This window comes from Myotis nattereri (genome assembly GCF_964212035.1).
Source record: "Myotis nattereri genome assembly, chromosome: 5".
In the NCBI taxonomy this organism is placed as follows: Eukaryota; Metazoa; Chordata; class Mammalia; order Chiroptera; family Vespertilionidae; genus Myotis; species Myotis nattereri.
The window spans coordinates 109,707,601-109,731,989 of record NC_138080.1 but is presented as its reverse complement, the minus strand read 5'-3'; the positions used below and the strand labels follow the sequence as shown (position 1 = coordinate 109,731,989).

At 65.9% G+C, this 24,389-nt stretch overlaps 1 protein-coding gene across 3 annotated transcripts in view; it reads right to left on the bottom strand.

Annotated features, from left to right (window-relative positions):
• Positions 1-24,389, bottom strand: part of MAD1L1 (mitotic arrest deficient 1 like 1) — a 145,896-nt gene that overhangs the window by 47,760 nt on the left and 73,747 nt on the right. For all 3 annotated transcript variants that reach the window (XM_081091726.1, XM_081091728.1, XM_081091727.1), the window contains exons 11-12: positions 20,965-21,109; positions 2,723-2,863 (exon numbers count right to left, since the gene is read on the bottom strand). In XM_081091726.1, coding sequence (XP_080947852.1) covers positions 2,723-2,863; positions 20,965-21,109 — 286 coding nt within the window. The remainder of the gene's footprint in view (positions 1-2,722; positions 2,864-20,964; positions 21,110-24,389) is intronic.

Below are 24,389 nucleotides of genomic sequence, written 5' to 3'. Positions count from 1 at the left end.
GGCGTGGGAGGGAGCCGTGGCGGCGGGTCTCCCTGCAGGCCCCCGCGCGAGTGCACAGATGTTCGAATGCGGGCACGAGTGACGGATGAGCTGGCTGGAAGGCACTATGGCACCACTAGCAAATGAGTCTGTGCAGTTACATGACTTTACTTGTCAATACCCGATGCTCAGCTAATGGGCTGCTTGCAGTGCCGAGAGCACTCAGCTCTCCGGGTGGGGGCCGGGCTCAGAGGCGGGCATGCAGCTCTGCCTACTGACCAGGAAGAGGACAGGCCCTCCTGGGGCCTGGAGGGCACCCACCCAGGGCTGCAGGGGCTGCAGTCCAGCGTGTGGCTGAGCGACCTGGGGGTGAGGACAAAGCCGGGGCACCTCCCAGCCTGTTCCTTCCTCGGGGCTGCAGGGCTGGGCGACCCATGTAAGGGTCCGTCTGCCCCAGGAGCTGCAGGCCCTCCAGGGCGCTCTGCCCACTAAGGGGCCCCGGGGAGCAGGAAGGCAGAGCCCAGCCTGGTGATGGGGGCGGCGCCCAGGGCCTGGGGGGAAGGGTCAGGGTGGCCGCTGGAGCATGGCCGCCCCGCGGACACTGGTGTTCCAGGCACAGCCTGCGCCCGCCGAGCTGGAGGCCTGGCCTCAGTCCCCTCCACTGCAAAGAGACAGCAGCTCCGCCCGAGGGCAGAGGCTCACGGCCGAGGGTCAGCCCCTGTGGGCCGAGGGTCAGTGGGGCCTCCCTCAGCGTCTGTGTGCGGTGAGGGGCTGGCCCTGGCCTGGAGGCTGCATGCTGCAGGGCCGTGTGAGGCCGCCCCGGTGCTCAGGCCACTGGATGCACAGGGATGAGGGAGCACTTCCCGTGCCCCTTCTCCTCGAGAGGAGACTGCCCTGCTCTGGCTGCCACCGGCTGGGTCCTCTGACTCGACCCTGGGTCCTAACCTGGCCAGCAGCCCTGACAGCAGCGCCCCCTGTGGTGGCAGCCAGCACGGCCTGGACTGGGGGCCTGACTGGGGGCCTGGGTGTTCCAGGAGAAGGGGACCCTGAGGACCCGGCAGGGGGTATCGCCACCCAGCCTACCAGACCCCCACCCCATCCCAGACCCGCCCAGCCCCCCAGGTGTGCCAGGTGGCCCCCCACCCCCTGCAGCTTCTCCCCAGGGGAGCACTCGGCAGCGGGCAGATCAGCCACCGCCGACAGAGGCCGTGCAGGTCCCACTGATCCTCGCTGGCTGGGAGCAGCCGGGGCCTTCTGCTCGCGGCCTGTGCACACGGGCTGGTGCAGTCAGGTCAGCGGAGACTGGGGGGGATGGAGGGGCAGCAGCAGGAGGGCCAGGGAGAGGAGGGGAGGAGAGGGAGGGGACAAGGAGGAGGGGGTGAGACCCTCCCAGCCCAGGTCCCAGAGAGCCTTGGAGAGGAGAGCAGGTCCTGGCACGCGCAGGAGGAAGAGCCCCGTCCTGTCCTGTCTGGCCCCTTCCTTTCCGGGCGCTCCCTGGGTACACCCGGTCCCACCCTGGCCGAGAGCAGGGTGGGCGGCTCTGTCTTCTGCCCCCTGGTGGGTGCCTGGAGGTGTGCAGCTGTCAGCAGGAGTGGTCTGCCACCACTACCTCTGTTCCCTCGGGTGCAGCAGCCATTTGCAACACCTGGAGGCGGTCAGCCTCTCCTCACAGTGGGCTGACCCGCCAAAGGCCAGGAGACCGTGCCCACTGACCCAGCCCAGGAGTGCCTGGCTCCCACCGCGTGCCCTGGGCCTCCCAGATGGCAGCTCAGGCCTGGGGGTCGCTGTGGAAGGGGGCTGTATGGGGAAGAACCCAATGGCCAGAAATACAGCGCCCTGCCCCGCAGACCCCAGAGGCCCAGAGCCATGGCCCTCGCTGCCCGGGCCGTGAGCGCCCTTGCTGGGCAGGCACCGACCAGCGTCCAGAGCGCGGAGGCTGTTCCGGGGTGACCCTGCCTCAGGGAGGGAGGGAGGGCTCTAGGGAGCAGGAGCTGCGGGCCGGGATCTCCATCACAACAAAGACCGGGGACAGTGGGCCTGGGCGGAGGGGAGGAGCCAGCGAAGGGCCGGCCTGCCTGGGGAGGCCCATCAGCACGTGCCCAGGAGGAAGGGGGAGTGACGGCCCGGTGTGGATGGCGCGTGCACTCCTGTGGCCGTGGCCGAGCAGGGCGGAACACGGCAGGCGGGTGGTGGAGCCAGCGAGCCTGGGACCCTCCCGGGTTCTCCCTCCAGGAGGCGGAGGGAAGGCTGGATGACCGATGCTGACCATGGCAGTCGGGAACTTTCTCTGCAGACCTGGGCCTCTCCAGGCAAACCAGGCTGAGTGTCCCCGTGAGGTGGGACTGGAGAAGTGGAGACAGCGGAGAGGTGGCCCAACGCCAGCTGCCTCAGACCCCCAAGGGGAGGGCTAGGCCCCAGCTGACAGCCTCAGGCTGTGGCAGGCGTGAGCCGGGCGGGGGGAGGGGGAGGAACCACACTGGGCAGTGAGCTCCGAGGACACTGCCAGCCCTCGTCACCCGACATACAAAACACCTGAGCACAGGGCACTGGCGGTGCAGGCGGTCAGCCTCGTGATGAACGGGCAGACAGGGAACCCTCCGCGTGGAAACGCCAGAGCCCGCCCTGCGCACCTCCCGTCAGCGCGTGTGGAGGCTGTGCGCTAGGAGGAGGGTCTGCTGGGCTGTCCCGCACAGCCCTCCCGGGCCTCCTCCCAGGCACAGGGCCAGAGGGGCCGCACACTCACCTCCATCTCCGAGCTGTGGGCGTGCACTTTCTGCACCATGTCCTCGGCCTCGCGCATCCGTCGGGTCAGCTGGGGCGAGTACTCGGCCGGGGTCAGCTCGCTGTCGTAGGACCCCAGGATGGCGCGCATGCCGTCCCGCTCCTGTGGACACACGGCAGGGGTCAGGCCCAGGGGGCAGGGGCTGGGACGTGACGTGGAGGGACAGTGTGATGGGCAAGGAGGAGGATGCGCCCAGGATCAGGTGGGCCCCACAGGCTCCTCAGAGTCCACGTCGACACAGCAGCTCTGGCTCACGCAGGCCCGACGGAGCCCAGCCCGGCCACGACGGGCCCTGCTGCTCGGAAGGTGGGCCCACCCCGGCCAGTGCCCAGGGAGCCTGGGCTGTGTGGTCTGCTGCTCGCTCTGACCACCTGGCCATGGGCTGCAGTGGTCAGAGACCCACAGCAGAAGGTCTGTATTGGTCACAGCCAGGGCCCGGCCTAGTGTGACTTCTGCATCCCTCAATGAGGCCCAGGAAATCACCCATGGGGCCAGGCTAGCAAGTGGTTTGAGTTCTTTGCCTCCCGTGACCCCTGACCTTTGGCCCAGTAACACAGCCAGATTCCCAGGAGGGAGAGAGCCCCATCGGCAGGGAAGCAGCAGGCCCCCAGGTGGACCGAGAACCCGACAGCACTCCCACCTGCCCACAGCACTCAGAGGGTCCCGGACCCCGCGGGAACGGCCGGCCCGGCCTCAGCAGCTTCTCATGCGCCTTCGGGCCTCACACACAGGCCCCAACGGCCACACCCGAGGCTGCAGGAGCCACCCTGCACCAGCCTCCCCCAGGCCAGCACAGCCAGGGAGGGGACCCGCAGGCCCGTGCTCATTCCGCCTCCGCTCCTGATCCACGAGGTGATCGGCAGGTCTCCACGCACAGCTGGAGATCAATGCCACCCTAGGGAGGCCCACACCACGGCCACAGAGCCGTCTCCTCCACGTGGGCAGGCAGCCCTCTACGCGTCCACGCGCATCCCCTCCGCAGGCTGAGTCTGGAGGTGGGGGGACAGCTCTGGGAAGGCTGGCCCCGCCCCTCCTCCCGTCCCGTCCCCCAGGGCAGGAGGCAGGGACTCCGGCACCAGCCCTAGCTCACAGGCAAAGGCACAGACCTGGGGCAGGACTCCCCTCCCCTCTCCCCTGTCCAGCCACCCAGCCGCCTCAGGTGTGAGTGGAAGCAGGTGCGGCCACAGAGCCCTGCGTGCGCCCAGAGCCGTCCCGTCTCCCGCTGTCGGCCCCGCGCCCGCGCTCTCCCCACGGCCTCTGACTCAGCCGCCACCCAGCATGGACTTCATAATTAGTTGATGACAAGAAATCCAATAAGTGAGAAATTAAAGTTACAAATCCAACTGGAACTGGTCACATATCCGTGGAAAATTTGTTTCCACAGGAAGGTTTATTGAGTGTCATAATTTTATTGAAATCCTCTATCTTCCCACTGACTTTTATGGCTCTGAGCTGGTTACCGAGCTGCACGCCAGGGCCAGGGAGGGGTTTCCTTCATAAACACGCCGTAATCGCGCTGTTATTGACCATAAATCCCACCCGCGCCTGCTCTCCGGTTCCAGCGCAGCCTCACCGTGGCCAGCAGAGAGGAAACTGTAAAATGGGAAGTTGTTGTACCTTTTAGAGAAATTGTTTGGTCACTGAACTGTGCTGGTTTGATTGGATAACGACTTTTTAATGACTGATTCCACTTGTGGGGCGTTTGCTTCGTTTCCACTCGAGCAAGTGTGGCGACTGACGGCTGCGCAGCTGGCGCCCAGGCTGCCGGGGAAGCGAGGACACTCGCCCCAGAAGCCCAAACAGGATGCGTTTCCCGGTGCCGAGCAGGTCTGCTTGGAAGCAGTCACGTTTGCCCGCCACGTAATTAATGCAACTCAGAGCATGGAAGAGCATTACACACAGGACATGAACTAGGACTTGGCGGGAGGGTGGCAGAGGAGGGTGCCCGGACCACTCGCCCCCCTTCCACCAGGGGGTCTGCACAAGCTGTGGGCCGGTGCCCAGCGCACCCGGCACTCCTGGTCTCCAAAAAGGGGTCTTGAGCCAGTGCCTGACTCGGGGACGAGGGTGGGCCACTTCCTGGAGTCGGCGCCTGAGTCCAGCCTTGAGCACCCCTGGCCTGGCTGACAAAGCCTCGGGACGGGCAGCCCCAGGCCTCGCCCGGGCAGTCTTTCTGCCCACCTCCCTGTCTGCCTGCAGCTCTGAGCTGACAAATGCGACAGGTCAGTACCAGGACCCGGTGAGGCCTGCAAGCTCGGAGCACGCCCAGTAGGAGCCCAGACCCGAGGGCGGCAGAAATGGAAGGTCTTGGCGAATCGATGCTTCCTGTGGGCACTGGGGGAGGGAAGAGCCTGGGCAGCTGGCAGGTGTGGGGGAGCACCCAGCAGAGTGGGTGGGCATCACGAGCAGGTCCAGGCCAGTTTTCTGGGGAAGAAACTGGGCTCACAGGTGCCAAGTCCAGGACGACAGGCACTGGCCGGCCAATGACCAGCTACCATCCCCCGGTGAATGTAACCGGCCGAGCCCTGCAGCCGAGGCCCAGCCTGGGCAGCCCGAGCAGGGACGCAGGGGCAGGCGGTGACTGTCCCCAAACACGCGAGGCCAGCGACACACGATCGGGCAGGCCATGCTACCAGCTGCCGGGGCCAGGGACCGGTGGGCCGGGAGTCGTGGCAGGAGAAGGTGGTGACAAACCAGGCTCCCGTGATGACACGGGAGGCCCTGTCCTGGACAATAGCAGAGGCCACCCACCTCCCATTTGCCCCTCAAGATACTGAGCCCGCCCTCACCTCACCTCTGCTGGCCCCGCTTCTGGGAACTTCTCCCCCAGCCCCGCGCACTTTGGGCATCGTCCGTCTTTCCTCTACAACCTCAGCCCGGGAGGGAGGCCTCTGACCGGCCCCCCCATGCCCCCGCCTGGCGCTGCCCAGTGCACGAGACGCAGGGAGGGAGGGTTTCTCCCGTGTCGGGGCAGAGGCTGGCTCGGGAGAGGGAGGGAGTTTCTGCTCTCGGTCTCATGTCAGCCCTCCTGCAGGCAGAGAGATGGCTCATGTGACTTGAACCTGGGTCTGAGCATGGAGACCCAGTGCTGGGCTCGCAGTGGGCGGGGGAGTGCAGGCCTCCCCTCTGAGCGCTGGAGAGGGTGCCAGGGAAGGCTGGGCGCGGAGGGTGCCAGGGGCTTCGGGAAGCCTCGAGCTGGGCTTCCCCGCTGGCCCGGGTGGGGAAAGGCCCGATGAGCGGGAGGGCGGGGCTGACACCGGCCCCTCACAGGAGAGCCATGGGCTGACTGACCTTCAGCAGCTGGTCCTCCGGGAGGGGACTGTGCTGAGCGTTGATGTGCTGCCCCAAACAGGTGGGGGAGTCCCACCCGCGGGGGAGACACACACACACCTGGGCACCGCTGCACCCGCGGCGAGGGGTTCCCTGGCAGTGGTGCTTCGTGCACCTGGACAGTGGGGACCCAGCCTCTGCCGGCCTCCTGCTGGCATTTGGGACACGCAGAGGGCAGGCTCCTCTCCAGGGGCAGCCCCATCTCCAGCCTTAGGCCTCGGCGTGGGAGGGGCAGGAGGGGAGCGGGGGCCCCTGAGGACAAGGCCAGGAGCCACAGCGCCCAGGGCCGCAGGGAGGCCGCTGCCTCGAGGAGGCGTGGAGCCCACCAGGAGAGCCCGGGACAAGAGCTCGGCCCCAGGGAGGCCAGCGCCCCCACAGGAGGTGAATGAGAAGAGGAGCTCCTGGAGGCCAGCGGGCACAGGTGGGCGCAAGTGCCAGGCCAGCTCCCAAGTCAGAACAGGCTGGGCACAAACCCTGGCTTCACACTGACGCGCTGTAACCTCAGGAGAAGCGATCGGCCCCTCTGAGCCTGAGTGCTCGCCTGGGGGGGGAGCGCAGACCCCCTCAGGGTCGCACGGTCACACAGGAGGCAGCGCGGCCAACGCTGTCCCCTGGTCCTTCCCACTGCATCGCTCTTCTAACTGGACAATGGCCAGGACGGGCAGCAGGAGGACAGGGAAAGGCCAGCCGCTCCGCTCCACTGCCCAGCACCCCCACTTCAGCAGGCCCCTCAGTAATTCATAACCCACTTCTCCGGGAAAGAAACAGGGATGGAGGGCCCACCAAGGTCCCAGAGCCACGAGTGTCCCAGCCTGCCTGGTGCCCACCCGTGTGCTGGCAGCACGGCGAGCGCCGAGCCCCGCGGCTCCCATCCCCACCTGTGTGCACTCTCCTGCCGCCCCTCCCGGCTCCACCGCCACGGCCACGGCCTGGTTCACTCTCCTGCCGCCCACGGGAGCCTGAGCTGGTCTGGAGGGAGTCCCCAGGGGCCGCTTCCCACATTCTCGGCAGCTCCTCCTTCTGCCCCAGACCCGCTCCACAGGTCCACTACCTCCACTCCACTCAGTCACTCCACACCTTTTTTTACTTTTATTTTTTAAATGTTGTCATTGATTTCAGAGAGAGAAGGGAGAGGAGGCGGCGCTGGGCTAGCTCTCTGAGGACCTGGCGCTGCGCTCCCGGGACACAGCACCTCCCGGTGTTAAACTCCAAAGGCGGCTGGAGAAGGGGCTTGAAGTCGGGGCCCCTCTACAGCTGTCAGCACCTACACGCAGCTGAGCAGGAAACACCCAGCCCGCAGGCCCCGTGCTCCGTACATGGACCCAGGCCCTCGGCCAGACGGGCTGGGCCAGGAGACCGAGCTGAACCTGGGGCCCAGGCTGCGGGTCACGGGAGGGAGGAGAGGAGGGCGGGTGCGGGGCCTGGAAGGGGCGCCCGGAGCTTCTGAGCAGGCAGAGATGCGGGGGGGGGGGGGGGGGACCCGGGACTGAGCTGACAGTGAGATGCGGGAGCCAGGAGGACAGGCAGGAAAGAACCCCGCTCCCGGCCCGGAGGCCAGCGTGAGCACTGGGAAGTCCCCCTCACAAGCCCAGGAGGGAGTGGTCACGGGGTGATGGGGGCCCCCACCCTCCACAGCCCCACATGCAGGAAAGCTGAGACGGCAGTTCAAAGCCAGGCTGTCAGAGTCATCAAAACTCACTACTGCAGCTGACTGGTTAAAAGGCCCGCTCAATGAAACCTTAAAAAATAAAATAAAATAAAAGGCCCGCTCAGTAGATGGCGCGTGACCCAGGAGTCCCTTCAGCAGAATGCAATTCTATTAACTGCCGCCCAGGAGCGTGAAGGTAGCGTCACCAAGGGCATTTCCCGCTTGGCTTCCCGCGGAGATAAGGCTGCAGCCAGCCTAGGGCTGACACCACCTGCTCAGGCGGGACCATCAGAGGCGGGGCCAGCGGTCACCCACAGGCAGCCTCCCCTCCGTGCCGACCAAACGCCCCAACCACCCAGCCCTGCCCTCCCAGAGCCCACGGGGACAGTTTTCTGTTGACTTTTGGAGAGTGGGAGGGATGGAGGGAGAGGGAGAGAGAGAGAGGCACATAGATTGGTGGCCTTCTGCTTGCACCCTGACCCAGGCCAAGGTCAAACTGGCAACCCAGGTACATGCCCTTGACCAGAAATTGAACCCACGACCCTCCAGTACACAGGCCGATGCTCTAACCACTCAACTTCCTGATGAGCAAGAGAAGTGGGGGGAGAGAGAGAGAGAGAGAGAGAAAGAGAAACGTTGATCGGTTGCCTCCCATATGCGCCCCAACCAGGGATTGAACTTACAACCTGGGTATGTGCCCTGACTGGGAACTGAACCACCATCTTTTGGTGGACGGGACGACGCTCCAAACACCCAGCCAGGGCCAGTGACGGAGTTTCCCACCTACCCTCCCAGGTGAGTGCAGAGGAGGCCCCGGGGCCCCAGGTCATGCCACACCCCAAGGGCTCTGCTCCCAGTGGCTTCCTCGGGGCCTCGGCCCCTCTGCCCTCCATGGCCGCGCTGTGCCTGGTCCCCGGCTCGGACCGCATCCCTGCCGGTCCCCCAGACCACCCTGCCTGCTCTGCTGTATTTCACTCCCCGTCTTTCCGTCAGCTCCTCACAGAGACCTGGTGGCCCGTCCACCTTTCACTGAGCTCATTTCTGCTGGGCTCCCAGGCCCAGAGCAGCCCTGTGAGGGCACAGGCCATGCACCTGCAGGCTGCTGTCCGAGCTGGCGCTGTCCTCCCTGCAGGGCCGCAGGCGGGCAGGCAGCCCTAGCACCTGCCCTGCGCCCACACGGGCGCCCGGTGCGGAGAGCAGGCCTGACCCGCGGCCCCACTGTGAGTCACTGAGGCCCGGGCGGCCTGGCTTCCTGTGCCACCCCCGCCACCCACCTACACGCAGCCGGAGGGTGGGGACGGCTCTGCGTCTCCCCAGCAGCCGTGTTCTCGCACTCCCACCTCCTGCTAGCGCCACAACACCTCCTGTGGAGGAGTGGGAATCAACTGAGATTTCCTGAAGCAATTTCCCTTCGCTTCCACGCGGCGCGTTACAGATCCGTCTCATTTACGGAGGCCGTAATGCATCCCCAGCATCCACTCCCCACAGCAGGCCCCCACCCGCCGACAGCGTGGGTGCTGCGGGGAGCGGGCGCTCGGCCTGATGTCAAGCAGGGAAGGGGCTGGGCCCCACCCCCAGCCTCGCGGGCCTCGCCACCCGCCCCATCAGCACGGTCCTACAGACAGGACGCTGCAGCCGAGGGAAGAGGAGACGCCCGCCTCTCCCCAGGGATGACGGACCGCAGCAGCCGGTCCCAATGCAACGGCTTTGCGGGAGGAAGATCTCCAAACCCTCCCGGGGAATTTACTGAAAACCTGCGTGAGAGGATGCAGTTCAACCGTGTGGCTCGAGGGCCCACCGTCAATGACTAAGCCTCCCTCGGCCTCAGCTTCCTCAGCCCTGGGGGGGGGCGGGGCAGCTCTCACCCCAGGTGCCTGTCATCTGTGCAGAAACTGAGGGTCACTGGTCCCTCCTCCCCCGTCAGCTTTGGGGTCACTAGGATTAGCCCCAACTTCTGGGAATGGCCTCCACTTATTAAAACCAAACACCGTGATTGCAACTGAACCCCCTCGGGTACCTGTGGCTGCCTTGGGCTTTCCCAGGCTGCGGGGGGGGGGGGGGGGGGCGAAGGGCAGGGGACAGGAGCCTCGCGGGGCCCCAGGGCGGGGCCTGCTGCGGGGAAGGGTCCCAACACACTGCTCCCCTCTCTGGCCATTACCACAGCTTCACATTCACTCGCGATTCTCTGCCTGCTCCACGCAAGGGCAAGGCCAGCTCCGCAGGCAGGTGAGATATATCCCTTCACCGCTCTACGCCTCTTCCTTGTCAGACACCAAGCACCTGGCCAGGGAAGACGTTAGAACGTATTTGCTATCACAGCCCTGGCAGGAAAGACTGTGTGCCTTGGCCCGTCCAGGCCCCTCGGGCAGAGGGCACGGGATACGGAACAGAGGGCTCCCTCTGCGTCCGCCTCGCATCGCAGGGCCCGCGCACCAGCCCCGAGGGCACTGGGAGGCGGCAAGGCCTCTCTCGCTTTCTGGCTTCTCCAGGCCCTTCCCAGCCTGCAGGGTGGGGCAGGGAACTGCAGCTGCGCCCCCTTTGCCCACGGCCCCCCGACTGCTGAAGTAACAGACTCCCGCCTGGAGCCTCAACCTCGGCCCTCTGCTGCCACTAAGGATGAGGGGCAGGTCTAGAGCACAGGCATCCACTGCCAAGGACGCCCACCCTGACTGCTGCACACCCGCCTGCTCCTTCACAGCAGCCGCCTGAGACCTGAACGAGGGCCGCTCACTCGTGTCCCCCACTCAAGGCCCTACGCCTGTGGGAGCAGGACTGGGCTCAGTGCCTCCCTGAGGAGGTGGGGGAGGAAGAGGAGAAAGAAGAGGAGGGGGAGGAAGAGGAGAAGGTGCTGGTAACTGGGAGGGCTCCATGCGGGGCACCTGCCACCAGGGGGCACAGGTGGTGGGCCCCGTGTGGGACACCTGCCACCAGGGGCACAGGTGGGCTCTGTGTGGGACACCTGCCACCAGGGGCACGGGTGGGGGGCCCCGTGTGGGGCACCTGCCACCTGGGGGCACAGGTGGGCTCCATGTGGGGCACCTGCCACCAGGGGCACAGGTGGGCTCCGTGTGGGACACCTGCCACCAGGGGCACAGGTGGGCTCCATGTGGGGCACCTGCCACCAGGGGCACAGGTGGGCTCCGTGTGGGACACCTGCCACCAGGGGCACAGGTGGGCTCTGTGTGGGACACCTGCCACCAGGGGCACGGGTGGGGAGCCCCGTGTGGGACACCTGCCACCTGGGGGCACAGGTGGGCTCCGTGTGGGACAGTAAAAGGACCAGAGCCTCGGCAGCAGCTTGGGCGGTGAGCACGGAGACTCGGCAGGAGCTGCTCCCCCAAACCAAAAGCAAGCAGCCACGGGCACCCTGGCCCTGCAGGGCTGCCGGCCCCTCACTTCCGAGTCTGAACAAGAGGGCAGCTCACCCCATGCTGTCCCCTGGGTCCCAGGCCCCCAGCCTGGCCCTCCAAGCCCGTGCTGTCTGCAGGTGCGGCCAGGGTCTGGGTGCTGAGCTCCCTCTCTTCGCCTCCCGGGCACAGTGCCAGGTGCCACCCTAAGCACCTTAAAGTGGTGCCCAGCACAGCTCTTGGCTCATGAGCGACACTCGACAGGTGTGGGCGACAGCGGATGGGAAGGCTGGGAGGCCTCTGTGTGTGACGGGTCACAGCCCTCCCTCTGCCCGAGGAAGGGGGACTCCGTCAGGTTACAATGATGCCACATCCACCACGGCCGCCCCAGCACGGACAGGGCTGAAGGAGCAGCATGTGGTGCCCACCCTCCCCGCCCACCCCCATGGCACGCGTCCCTCCAGCGACCGTCCGCCCTGTGCCTGTGCCTCCAGGCGCGGAGCGAGGGCCGAGAAGCCGTCACCTTCACGAGGACAGGCTGGGGGACAGCTTGCCCAGCAAGTCTCTGCGGGCTCCTGCGTCCTCCTGTTTACAAGTTGCTTATGCAGAGACACCGCCATGCATAATGCATCCAATCACGCAGCCACGATGAGCCTCAGCAGAGGAGAGTCAAGTCAGCCACGCAGACAGTTCAGAAAGTGTTTTTGCAACGCCCGAGCCCTGACTTGGGGAAGTGTCTGGCTCCCGCCTCCGCTGTCCACGGGACGCAGTGTAAGCATATGACACGGCGCTCACCGCCCCGCTTCCGCGTGGTGACGGCCTGGCGCTGACACTTGCTCACTCTCAGTGGCAGGGCCGATTAGCATGTAAATCGCTGGCAGACAGGAGAAATGAAAGCGAGGAAGCTCTTTAATTAACTTTAATCCTCTGAAACCCACACAGCAGTGGCTCTGACAGCTCTCCAGCTCTCCAGCCCTCCTCAGGGTCCCCCCACCTCCGTGGCCTGGGGAGGCCTGAGGGGGGCTGGAGAGGGCCAGCGGCAAAGTGACATTTGGGGGTCCAACCCACCTCGTGCTGTGGTGACTGTCACCTGGGCCAAGCGGGCAGCCGGGTTCCCACCTGCTGAGTGTGTCCTGGTTGCAGCATCCTCACAGACAGCCCTGCACGGGGATCCCGGCTTGTCCTTGCACAGAGGGGCCAGCTCCACCTGCAGGCGGCGGGGCCCAGCGAGCTCTGGGCCAGGCCTGGCTCCTTCCTGCTTGGCAGCACCCACACGGCCAGAGGGCAGCAGTGTGGAGTCCATGGTGGCTGCCCAGAGCCACAGGCCCAGGCCGGACACTGGCGACGCAGCGTGCCCGGCTCTGCAGCAGCACAGGCTGCGGGCGGTGGGCTGGGAGTGCCCCTGAGAGCAGGCAGGGCCCCGGGCGCGACCATGGCCACAGCTGGCAGGGAGACGTGCGAGAGCTGTGGGAAGGCGGATGTCCAGGCCGGCAGAAGGGACAGCAGGAGGTGACCGAAGCGTACCTGTCGGCTGTTCTAAGGAGGTGCTTCTGTTGGCTCATGGCGCTCACTCAGCCTGCCCCCCACCCCGAGGAGGTGCCACCCCCTCTTTCTCCGCAGAGCATCCCAGAGCCGGATGCACGAGGCAGTGACAACGGGGATGGATTTGAGTGTCGCACTCTGGCCCCAGCCACTGCAGGGTTTCAGCTTGGACCACATGAGGGCTGAGACACCAAACAGAAGCCACCTGGGCCTGAGCTGCAAAGAGGAGATGCCAAAAACGCACTAGGAATGGTGCTGCGGACTCGCAAGCCCAGGTCCCTGCAGAGCCTGGCGTGCGGCCTGGGTGACCACGTGGAGGTGCGCCAACCGGCTCGGCAGCAGCAGGCTGGGCGAGGGGCCTGCGGGGTCCAAGGCACAACAGCTCGCTCGTGTGTGGGGGGCCCAGTGCGCCCACTCGCCGCTTCTGTGACACAGGAGCCAGGCAGGAAGGCTCACCAACACTCGCCCCTGCGTACAGGGCATGCTCGCTCCCGAAGTCGCTGTGCCAGGGGGACGGAGTGGCATCGCTGGGCATCGGCCCGTGCGGCCTGCTCCCCATCCTCCTGGGTCTGGAGGAAGCAAAAGCTTTGCGGGGAGAGCTGCGTGCCCCAAGGCCGTGGCAGGCAGAACCAGAACTGGAACCAGGCCCCTTGGACTGAGCCACTGTCACCCGGGGCCGAGGGACTCGGAGCCAGATCACGGAGGCGCCCACCTCACCCTGCTCTGTGCAGTCTGCGCTGCCCCCCAGGCCCGGGCTCTGGGGACAGGCCTGTCCGGGCCAGCCATGCTTGCCACCGCAGGCCAGCAAGTCCCGGCTGCAGGCCCTGGAGCCAGCCCAGTGCTCCCGACGGCGATGGGAAGAGGGCTCAGCCCTGGCACTTCCTGCAGAGGGAGAGGCCCCTCCCGCCCCACGCGTCCCCTCACCACGCCCCCAGACCAGCTGGCCCTGGGCACTCAGACTGCCATCGCCCCGGGCTCGCGGGTGAGCGAGCTGCGTGCACAGATACCTCGTGAGATGTGCTGCGACCATCAGTGCCCCGGCGCGGGGGCTGCCTCCGAGCCTCTCCTAGAGCCGGCAGGGCCTTTCTCAGAGCCAGGAGCCCGCAGGAGCCCAGGGCAGAGAGCGCCGCTGGCTGGGACTTGGTCTGATTGACTCCCGCAGAGGACAGGGCCGTTTGTCAACTGATGCGCTCGCTCCTCAGCCAGACCCCCGAGAGGCCGGCTCCAGGTGCTCGGGGAACGCCGACAGACAGAACGAAAACTAAATGCAAACATTCTCTGGAGTCCCGGGAGGCCAGCCCGCCCCCAGAGTGCCACATGCCCTCACAAGGACGCTGGGCGCAGGCTCCTGCAGCACAGGGCGGAGCGGGCCAGCTGTCAGCAGGCAGCTCCAAGGGACAGCGCCCCCAGCTGGCAGCATCTCCCACCCGCCCTGGCCACTCGCCATGCCAAACCCCAGGCCCTGCCTACAGCCTGTCCTGAAAGCCCCAGGCTGTTGGTAGCCATTAAAAGATATTGGCTTAGACAAAGCCATCTTAAGAACTATACGTTTCTGGTTTCTCCAGAAACTCCTGATTATCAGAGACCACCTGTGTCTTGCAAGTTGGCCAGCAGTTACAGATAAACTACCCTCACACAGCTGCTAAACCACACATCTCCACTGATAAACACAGCCATCAAAAGCCTAATCTCTAGTAAAAGGTTACTGCCCATAGACCCCTTTACCCACCCCCCTTCCCTAAAACAGTATATATTCTGCCGCTGTGAGAATAAAGTTTGAGGCTTGATCAGAACTTGTCTTGCCTCCATTCTTTCGTGTCCCTTGTTTGTCTCATTCTCCTAGGGTGTCTCTTCGTTCCCCCGTTGTTGTCCCGCGGGTCGGGGCACCAGGCCACTCGGGCGCAGGGCCCACGGGTGGGCACGGGGTCCACGGGTGGGCACGGGGTGCGGGGCCCCGCCCACTGCCCAGACCCTCCGGAGCAGAGGCGCACCACGTGAGGTCAGCACTGCAGAGCACGCTGCCCACACACACCTCCTAGTCTAGAAGGAGAGAGCTCGGGAAGGGGCAGCTTCTAGAAACCAGGCCCTGTGCAGGATGGCGCCTGAGTACCAGCTTGGGAACCCCTTCCAGAGCCAAGGTCCCTGGCGGGGGGCTGGCATAGCAGCGCCAGCACCACCCCGTGTCCAGGCCTCCCAGCAAACCCTGAGCCTAGGGAGCGATGTTATAAGCCTCGGTCAGGCCAGGGCAGAGCCAACCTCCACCACACAGATCCCACAGCACAGAGGGCAGGGCGGCCAGGCATCTACGGGGCCAGGGCCTGGTGGGTCACGTCTGCTGCCTGAGACGACCCTGCAGGACCCACTCGATAGATGAAGATGAGACTCCGGGACTCGGTGAAGGAGGAGGCTGTCAGGGCAAGGGCCCGGTTCCACCGCGGGCCCCAAGGGCACCTCAAGCTCCCTTCACTGCCCCACCAGCTGGGCCAATAGCCCCAGCCAACCCCTCCCTCCCCAAGCCCCCAGGGCTGCAGGCCAACGTTATTTCTACACTCTCCCTCTCCAGACACAGGGCAAGGCTGGCAATGACCTCCAGCAAAACAAGTGTTAGAATTGCGGAAAGGGGCCCAACATCGCCCTTGCCCTGCCCACAGCCAGAGCGATGCTGCAAACGCCTGGGGACAAGGCTCCGCTGCCTAATCCCAAGGTCCCACTGGGTGGCTCGGGTCTGGAGGAAGTGCTCCCCTCCTGGCCTTGTATGGAGCTGGTCCCTACAGGCAAAGCTAACCAACGGAGAGCTGACGGCAACTGCACTCCCTGCGCTGCCGCCCACGGGATGATGGATGGTGTTTAATCCCGCCAGCCGGAGACACTGCATCTGTAAACACGGACCCAGCTTCCTTGCTGGTTAATCACTATTTCAATGGCCAGGGCTGGTCTTTGTCTACTAGGCCCAGTGTTCCGTGGGGGCTTGTGGGAAAAACAGCTAAACTGCAAAAAAAACAACCGGCTTTGAAAACACGCTCACATGTACTCATACAGGCACACATGTAGACGCACACACGTGCACTCACATGCACATGCACTCATAAATGTGCAGACACTTGTGTTTATACAACCACACTCACATGTACACACCATCACATGCACTTGCTGTCGCACATACACACCCGTGTTCACCCACACGCATGCGCTCTGACATCCACTGCCGGGCACGGCGGTGACAGACAGGCAGCGCCGTCTCACGCTGTCCTGACACACGGCCCCACCCAGCCGCAGCCTCCTCTTCCAAAACAGGCCTTTGCAAATCCTAACCCAGAATTTTCAAAAGGACTTGTAAGTGGGATTATGAGAAAAAACTAACGAAAATACAGTAATCTGGTGAACGTTGGTCAGCAGTCACTGCTACTCATGATGCTACTTGCGCAGGACCCAGGCCCGCAGCGGACACACGTTTCCTAGAGAATAAACTGTGAGGGGGGAGACGCCGTCGCACGGCAGCGGGCCCAGCAGAGGAGGCGCCGGAGCGGCGGGGCAGCCAGTGCGCGCATCTCCCACTGAAAACCCAGGTGCGGGTGGGCACTGGATAAGCCCTGAGAGGCTGGCCGGGTGCCACGTGATGGCAAATCCCCCGGTTAGGGGAACCACTGCCCAGGCGAGCAAGAAAACGACACCGCCCAACGGGGCACGCGCCACGGGCAGGCAGGCCCCGGGACCTGCCAGCTCCTCGGGCCCAGCACTTGCACGGTGGGGCCGCACCCAAGGAGAAGCCGTGTGGGCAGAGGTCAGGGGAGAGCTGCCCAGTGGGCCGCCCAGGCCGTGCCCCCAGGCCGGGAGCAGCGGAGGAGGCCGGCACCCTCGGCACGGCGGAGGCAGGCGGGAGGGGCCTGGAGGCGGCCCAGCGGCAGCGAGCGCAGGCTATTTTTAGCTGCGCACTGGAGAGGCAGCTGGCAGGGAGCCATGTCTTTGGCGTGACCATCAATTTTCACCTGCAGCCACTTCCTTCCCTCTCAGGATGAAGGTTATTCAAAGATTTGGATTTCTTCGAAATTGAGTTAAGAGAGAACAGGTCTCCACACGACGAGAGGGATTTAATCGTCAGCAAGGACACGGGGCTGGCGCAGCCGTCCTCCCAGGCCTGCCAGACCCTCAGCCTCCGCAGGACGCCCAGGGCTGCGCCCGCCACGCCTGCTCCACCCTGTGCCTCAGCCTCTCCCAGTCAGTCAGAGCCCCGCCCTGGGGAGGGCAGCCTGTGGGCAGCGCTGGCCCCTCCGTCTGGGACACCAGGACACGGTGCACTGAGGAAGGCGGCCCTGCCTGGGGACCAGTCCCAGGAGAGATGACAGCTCCCTGCGGGACGGCCTTTCCACGCAGCACGTCAGAAACGCACATGCGATGCGGGGAGGAACAGCGGGTCACCCACACCCGCCCCTCCCACCTCACCAGCGCCCCCCATCTCCACACCGCCCTCAGGCCACGGTGGTGCCCCCTCCCCATCTCGGAGTGAAGAGCTGAGACGGAGCGAGCTGGACACCACACGGAGGGCCGGCCGCAGAAGACGGGCAGGGAGGGAGCCCCTCCGTGTTTCCTCGGTGCCACCTAAGACCACAGCTTTGAGCAGAGGAAGGCACCCGTGAGGAGCCCTGTTAACAAGATTAGCAGCTCAGACTCCAGGGACGGCTGTGCGAGGAGAGCACGCGTCTCTGGTCTCTGCCCGAGCAGCGTGGACATGAGCCGCTTCTCTCCCAGGGAAGAGGCTCCTGTGGGCGACGCAGCGCCAGAGCCCAGGCCGCCGGGCGCAGGGTCACGCGGGAGGGGCCGACCTCCTCTCCCTGCGCCGAGTCCCTGTGCTTGGTGACGCCTCACCTGACCCTCGAGTTCCCTGACGCCCCGTCCAGGCTCCCGGGTGTGAGTTACCACGCTCAGAGCAGCAGCCACGGGAAGCCGGAGAATCTGAGACGCGCAGCCACCAGCGGTGCGATGCGGGCCGACGGCGAGCGGCACCAGAGGAGGCGCGGGAACCAGACCCTCTGCCTGGCCCTCACCTCCGCCTCCCGTCCTGTGCCCACCTCCCAGGCGCAGGCGGGGCGCAGCTCAGTGCAGGGAGGGCTGGCGGGAAACACTCTGCGCTGGGGACCGGCCAAGCGGCCCAGGCATGGAAGGTGAACCCATGTCCTCAAGCCCTGCGCACATGCGTACAGACTCAGAACTGCCAGGACTGGGAAGCCACTGAGACGCCCCGCACAGGCGACGGTCAGCAGACTGGCCCCGCAGACGGCGGGACATTATGCAGCGGGAAGAAGAAATGAGCGGCCGCCATGAAGAGACACAGAGGAACCTCGGCTGCAGGTGACTAAGTGCGGAAGCCAGTCTGACAGGCCGCGGGCTGCGGGCGGCACCTGTGTGACGCCCTGGAACAGGCAGCACAGAGGGGACAGTGACAGAGCACGGCCGACACTGCCTGTCCACGCTCGGCGCTGTGCGGAGACCCTGCATCCTGCCGGCAACGCCAGAGCCCCTCTGGGCAGGGAAGACTGAACCCGGTGAGAGAGAAGGGCCCTGCGGCCTCCTGTGTCCTCCTGGTTGGACTGGGCACCTGGGAGAGCAGTCGGCCAGTAAGAGCAGCGTCAGTACGCCTGAGTGGAGGCTACACCAGGGCCCGGAGACTGGCTCGGGGGGCACGGAGACTGGCTCGGGGGGGGGCACGGAGACTGGCTGGGGAGCCCCACAGAGAGCGTGGGGCTGGCAGGTGGGACCTGGGGTGGGGTGGGGACATGAAGCATCGCCCGAGGGTGTGCAGCCTGACCTCCGGACACCGCGGGCTGACCTATGGTGGGGTGTCTGGACCTGGAGCTGACCCACTGGCCTGGAGCCTTCAAGCGGGAGAGGGCCCTTCCCAAGGTGCTGAAGGGACCACTATGTGGTGTGCTGACTGAGATGCGGAGGCCCCGAGGCCCCGGTGGCTGCGGGGCTGGTGCAGGTGCTGGCTGGCAACTCCAGCAGCCGGCAGCCAGCTATGCTCAGTGCGGCCTCGTGCGCCCAGCTGCCCCGCAGGTAGATGTCACTGCAGCTGCGCAGCCCGAGCTGCCTGCCCCTGCAAGCAGTGGCCCGAGGCGACCACCGACGGCCCTCAGACTGTGCCTGGCAGGCGCGGTCCTGAGGAGCCTGTCCTGCTCTGGCCGCCCTGGCTGAAGTGTGGCCGGCCTCCAGCCAGCCCTCGCTCCGGGGGGGCCAGCGGAGAGCGATCTCTGTCCCCAGTCCCCACAGCAGCAGGCGTACTGTGCCTTTCGGTGAGGAGACACAGCGGCCAGTCCCCTGAACAAAAGCAGGGCCTCGTGCAGCCCCGGCAGCGAGGGGCCGCAAAGGGCTGACGCCACGTGAGGCCCTCAGAGGACAGGCGCCGGAGCTCCAGAGGCCCCAGCACCGGCAAGCAGCAGTGGGCAGACCGTACAACCAGCACCGGGTTGCCTGAGGCCAACAACCGACAACCGACAGCCTGGGGAACGAGACCCCGCCACGGACGCCAACAGCAGGCACCGCCCTCAGGTGCGGCCACGCGTGGGCCTTCCCTGCACAGCAGACTGCGGTCGGAGCACCGCTTGGCACCAGGTCTGAGCAGCCTCACCTGTCCTCCCAGGAGCGCTCTGTGCTTCCGACTCGGGGGGCGGGGGGCGGGGGGGGCGGGGAGGGCGCAGCTCAGCCTCCGTCTCTCACCGCGGAAGGTCAAGTCCAGACCTGCCACCGCCCAGCATCACGCAGCTTCACCCCATCTGCCCCCGGCCAGCCCTGGAGCAGGCAGCTCCTCCAGCGGCCTGAGAGCCAGCCCTGGCGAAGCTGGGGAGCTGTCACCTCCTCTCCTGCGTCCGCACGCCTGGTCTGACGGTGGCGGCACCGGCAGCTCCTTCTTGCCTGTCCTCTCGTCAGCTCTCCACCAACAAGGCCACAATCCCCAGGCCTTCCTTCACAAACAGGGAGCCCGCAGGTCTCCGCCCAACATCAGCTCCCGAAAACTCCTCCTGTGCGTCCCATCACAGCTAGCAAGTGTGTGTGGGTATGCATGTATGTGGATGTATGTGTGCGCGCATGTGTGTGGGTATGCATGCGTGTGTGGGTGTGCATGTGTGTGGTGTGCGGATATGCATGCGTAAGGCTATGCATGCATGTGGGTGCATGTGTGTGGTGTGCGTGCATGGGTGTGTGTGTGTTGGTCTCTCCTGCCTGCCCGCCCTCCTGGACTGTAGTTTTACCAGGGCCCTGACACCCTGTCACGGCGCCTCATGTCCAGCGGACGTGGCAGACACGACAGAGATGGGGGAGGGAGAGGAGGCCGCGAGGCCCTCAGTGTCGGCTCCCATGACTGAGCCAGCTGACCAGGCCAGGGCCTTGCCCCTTCCGTGCCAGGAGGCAGCCGGAGGACATGGGAAGTGTCTGCCCTGGGGGGCCGCCCACCAAGCCCAGGCTTCCGAGGCACCACCTGGGGCCTGTGAGGCGGGGGGGGGGGGGCCCTGGACAGCCGCGTGGCGCCAAGACCACACGCCGGCTTCTCTGAGGACAGCAGGGCACGGTGATGGCTGGCAGAGACCCCACACGCCTGAATGCTGGCACCTGGCTCGCTTTGTGAGAGCTCCGTCGTCAGGAGGCCAGCGGCAAGGAGAGCAGTCTCCATCAGAAACGACGAGAGCGGCCGCCTGCCAGACTGCACCTCCTGAGGGCCGCGGCCGCGCAGCCTGGCCTGGCCGGGGGGGGGGGGGGGGGGAGCACCTGGAGACAGATTCGGGCTTCTCCTTCCCCGTCCCCTAAGATGGCGACATCTTTAATGAGCTCCGCACAGACACTCAGACGCACTCTCCAGGGAGGTCCTCCTGTGAAGCCAGAGCCCCCAGCTCTTCAGGCAAAGAACAGACGAGGACGTGTAGGCCCAGCAGAATGGACATGGCGAATCCTTGCTCCAAACCCAAGTGTGGAAGGGAGGGGGAGAGGGCTGCCCCCCAAACCCAGGACGCACTGGGGCCCACAGAGCTGTCCAAAGGCAGGCTTCGCCCACAGGGACCCCAGGTTGGAGAGCTCCTGACAGCATGCAGTGCCCTCCTGCCCATCAGGACCCCGCCACAGCCTGCGGCCCCGGGGCGCTCTGCCTGAGCCGCTGAGCAGGGCTGAGCGAGGCGTGAGGACGAGGCACGTGAGGCGTGTGCGCTGAGTGTAGGGGAGATCCCGGCAGACGTGGGTGCCGGAGACAAAACACAAGTGGCCGAGGTGGGGCTGGGCTGGGTGCTGCTGGCCTGGGCAGGCCCAGCCTGACCGGTGACCGCCGCCTGCCTGCCCGCCCCCCGCAGCCGTACCTTGGTCAGCAGCAGGACCCGCTTCTGCAGCCTGCGGGCCAGCGCCTCGTGCGTCTCGCGCTTCTTCCTCTCCTCCAGCAGCTGGGCGCTGACCTGGCGGACCTCCTCCTGCAGCTGCTGCCTGACCTTGTCCAGCTCCCGGACGCTGCACGGACAAGGCAAAGGGCGGAGGATGAGGCTGGGCCCGCGCAGCATCCCAGTTGCAGGCCCACCAGGCCCAGCCCGACGTCACTCGGGCTCAGAACAGAGCCGCACGGGCAGCCGTGTCACTTCCTCCCAAACAGCTCCTCGGAGCCTCTCAGGAGCCTCTGCTTCCCAGCGGACCCAGAGCGATCCCAGCAGGCGGGCGCCCCACACACAAGGGGGAAACGGAGGCCTGAAGGGGCTCTAGCTCAGAGCAGCGCTGCCTGCATCGCGCCAGGTGAGCGGCTCCGCGCTGCAGGGAATCGAGCCCCAGCCCCAGCCTGGCCCGGAGCAGCCGAACTCCTACCTCAGCTCCGACACCGACGCGGGGCCCCACAGGTCCTCTAGGCCAGCTCAGGAGGCCGCTCCGCCGACCCTGGGCCCTGCCCTTCCTGTCACCCCTGCTCTTAGCATCCTGCCCTCGGTGCTCGCAGCGCCCTCCCTGGGTCCATGGCCGGGCCTTCCCCTCAGACTCCAGATAAGGATGGACACTTGGCTTAGAGCCTCTCATGCTCCCAACCGCCCACAGACTGACCTCAACCTCTCGGCGTGGGGGTGGTGCCTTCAGAGTCTGGTTTCGCACTCTTTCCCTAATGGCCACGGTCCTTCCCAGCCCCGCCCCGTGGCCTCTGCCCCGCCCTGCCTCTGAGGGCTTCCGAGGGAGAGTCCATGACTAAGGAGAGCAGTGGGGGGCCCGGATGAGGGACGGTGATGGGGGGCTGCGCTGGGAGAGAGCAGGGCGAGGCTCAGCACAGGGCCGCACCGTGGGGCAGGTGCCCTCAGAACGGCCTACAGGAGGGCACGGGGCAGGGCACGGGGCAGGGCAGACGGAGCAGGGCCATGTGGGAGAAAGGGTGCGAGAGACCACGCGAACTAAGACCAAGCGCAGGGACCTGGAGACGCGGCGGCGCTGGCCAGAGGGCTCACTTGGCATGCGAGCTCCATGGGACGCAGAGGCTGGCGTGTGGCCATGGGGGTGGCAGGGTCCTGACCACCCTGCAGAGGAGGACGAGGCGGCACACGCAGGGGCTGGCCGCCCCAAGAGCAGAGTTCCCGGGAATCCAGTGCACAGTGCGCCGGGGGGCCTTCCAAACGCCCGCTGAAGGGTGTCCCCCCGCACCCCCCCCGACCCCCCCGGCAGCCGCAGGAGAGGGGACCTGGCCTTGCGGAGCCCTCCGTGCTGCCGCCTCCACGCCCAGTGCTGCCGCCTCAGCCTTTCTTGTGAAGTAAAAAGAAAACTCATAAAACATTAAACCTCCAGCTCCAGCCTCACGTGACCCTGGGGTCGCTAGCATTTCTGTGACCTTTGGGAGTTCAAAACGAAGTGCTCAGTTCCTGGGGAGTTGGCACCTTTATCGATCGTTTGCCCGCTCGACCGCGTCTGAGCTGCGCACTGTGCCGGCCCCGGCGCCGCTTTCATGTCATCTTCTCAGACAACGTCCCGCCAAGAGCCCACTTCCAGGGACATGGAAGGACACGAACTCGCAGCAGCGGGAGGCATCCCATGGCCTTCCTCCGACACCGCAGGCCGCCCGCTCATGGCCCACCCATGGCCACAGCCCGCCGTCCCTGCTCCCCTCCTCCAGCTCCAGCCCGCCCCCCGCAGTCCTGCTGTCCGGGGGGTGCCGGGACCAGCAGCCATCACGCTCGCCCTGTGGTGTGGATGCCTCAGGCCTGGCATCGCCCCGGCAGGACCTGCTGGGAGGACAGTGCCCTCCTGGGAGCCCAGCGCAGGCCACACACTAAGTCTTGCCCGCAGTCAACATAACACGGGCGTCAACGTCCAGCAGCTACTGCCAGGCCCCGAATGCAGAACAAGAGGGACTCCGGGCCGCGCAGGCCTCCTCGGCGACCCTGACAGGCCTTTCCCGCAGGCACAGCCCTCACATGGGGCCGCTTCCCACAAGCGTCCCACAGGACGGACAGGGGTCTCCGGGGGGCCGACACCAACACGCCTGCAGATGCGTCCGTATGAACGAGGACCACAAAGCCTTACTCGCACGTACGCAAACCCGGAGCATCTGAGGGCACAGCCCTCCGACCCTGTCCCACAGCCTCTCCTTCGGTCCCTCCAGCCACGGCCCGTCGGCAGCTGAGGTCTGGTCACGTCGTCAGATGCACTTTGCTGAGCCCCCCCCCCCCCCCGGACTCAGGCGACGGCAGAAGCAGGAGCCGAGTCACACTCAGGGCAGACATGCCGGGCCACACAGGACACGTCACACACAGGAACCCGAGGAGGGGCCCTGCCCCCATTCCCGACGAGGGAACAAACCTGTTGAGGGCAGGCGGCTGGGATGGCAACACAGGCTCCGATCCAGACCAGAGCTCTGTCCACCCGAGGGCTGCCCCTCCCCAGGGGCCTGGCTTGGCCAACACGGCGGGACAGGCTGAGGGTGCGGGGTGAGACCTCGGGCTCCGTCGTCTTGCCACAAGGCTGCTTGGGCACGTGTGGGGAGGAGGGAGACCAGAGGCAGGAGGGGGCAGGTGGCCTGTGCTCTGGGTCCGCTCAGGCTGCCTGGAGCGGAGCGGAGGCGCCAGGCCCACGCGGCCTGCAGCTGTCTTTATTTTTACCATCTGACCCCGATCCTGAATGCCTCCAAGTGTCAGCACACATTTCTCTGACAGAATTAACGTCTAAACACTGGAAACAAAAGCAGAGAAGCAGCCAAGCAGAGGCCGAAATAATTCCAATCAAAGGAAGGCCCCAGGAGGAGGCTGACTGGCCTCCCCGCCCCCGCCCCCTCGGAGGAGCTCCCTCCAAACTCCCTCCCCTCCCATGTGTGTGCCTCCCTGAGCAGCGAGGCCACGGGAAGCATCCCGTCCGACCTTGTGGCGTGAGAAGGAAAATGACCGTCAGCAATTCCAATTCCATCCCACCCGCCATGAATCACCCACCCAGCTGATCAGTCCCAGCAGTTCGTCGCTGGTCGGGTGCCGCCAATCACTGAGGGGAGCCCAGGCGAGGCCTGGTCTGGGTGCCAGGTGCACAGCAGCACGTGCTCCTGCCAGGCACAGGGGCCCAGGCACTAAGGAAGCCGAAGGGACCAGCGGGCGAGCCCAGTGAGCCCCTGGCCGTCCTGGCTGCAGCCCTGGGAGCCGGCGACCCCCAGGAATCAGGGCAGTTACGGAAGCAGCCCCGTGCTCCTGTGGCTCGGAGAGGCTACCGGTGACACGGGTGCGGCGGTGCTGGCCCGGGGCGGGCATGGGCTTTCACATGCATCACCTCCCGGAGGCCTCATAGC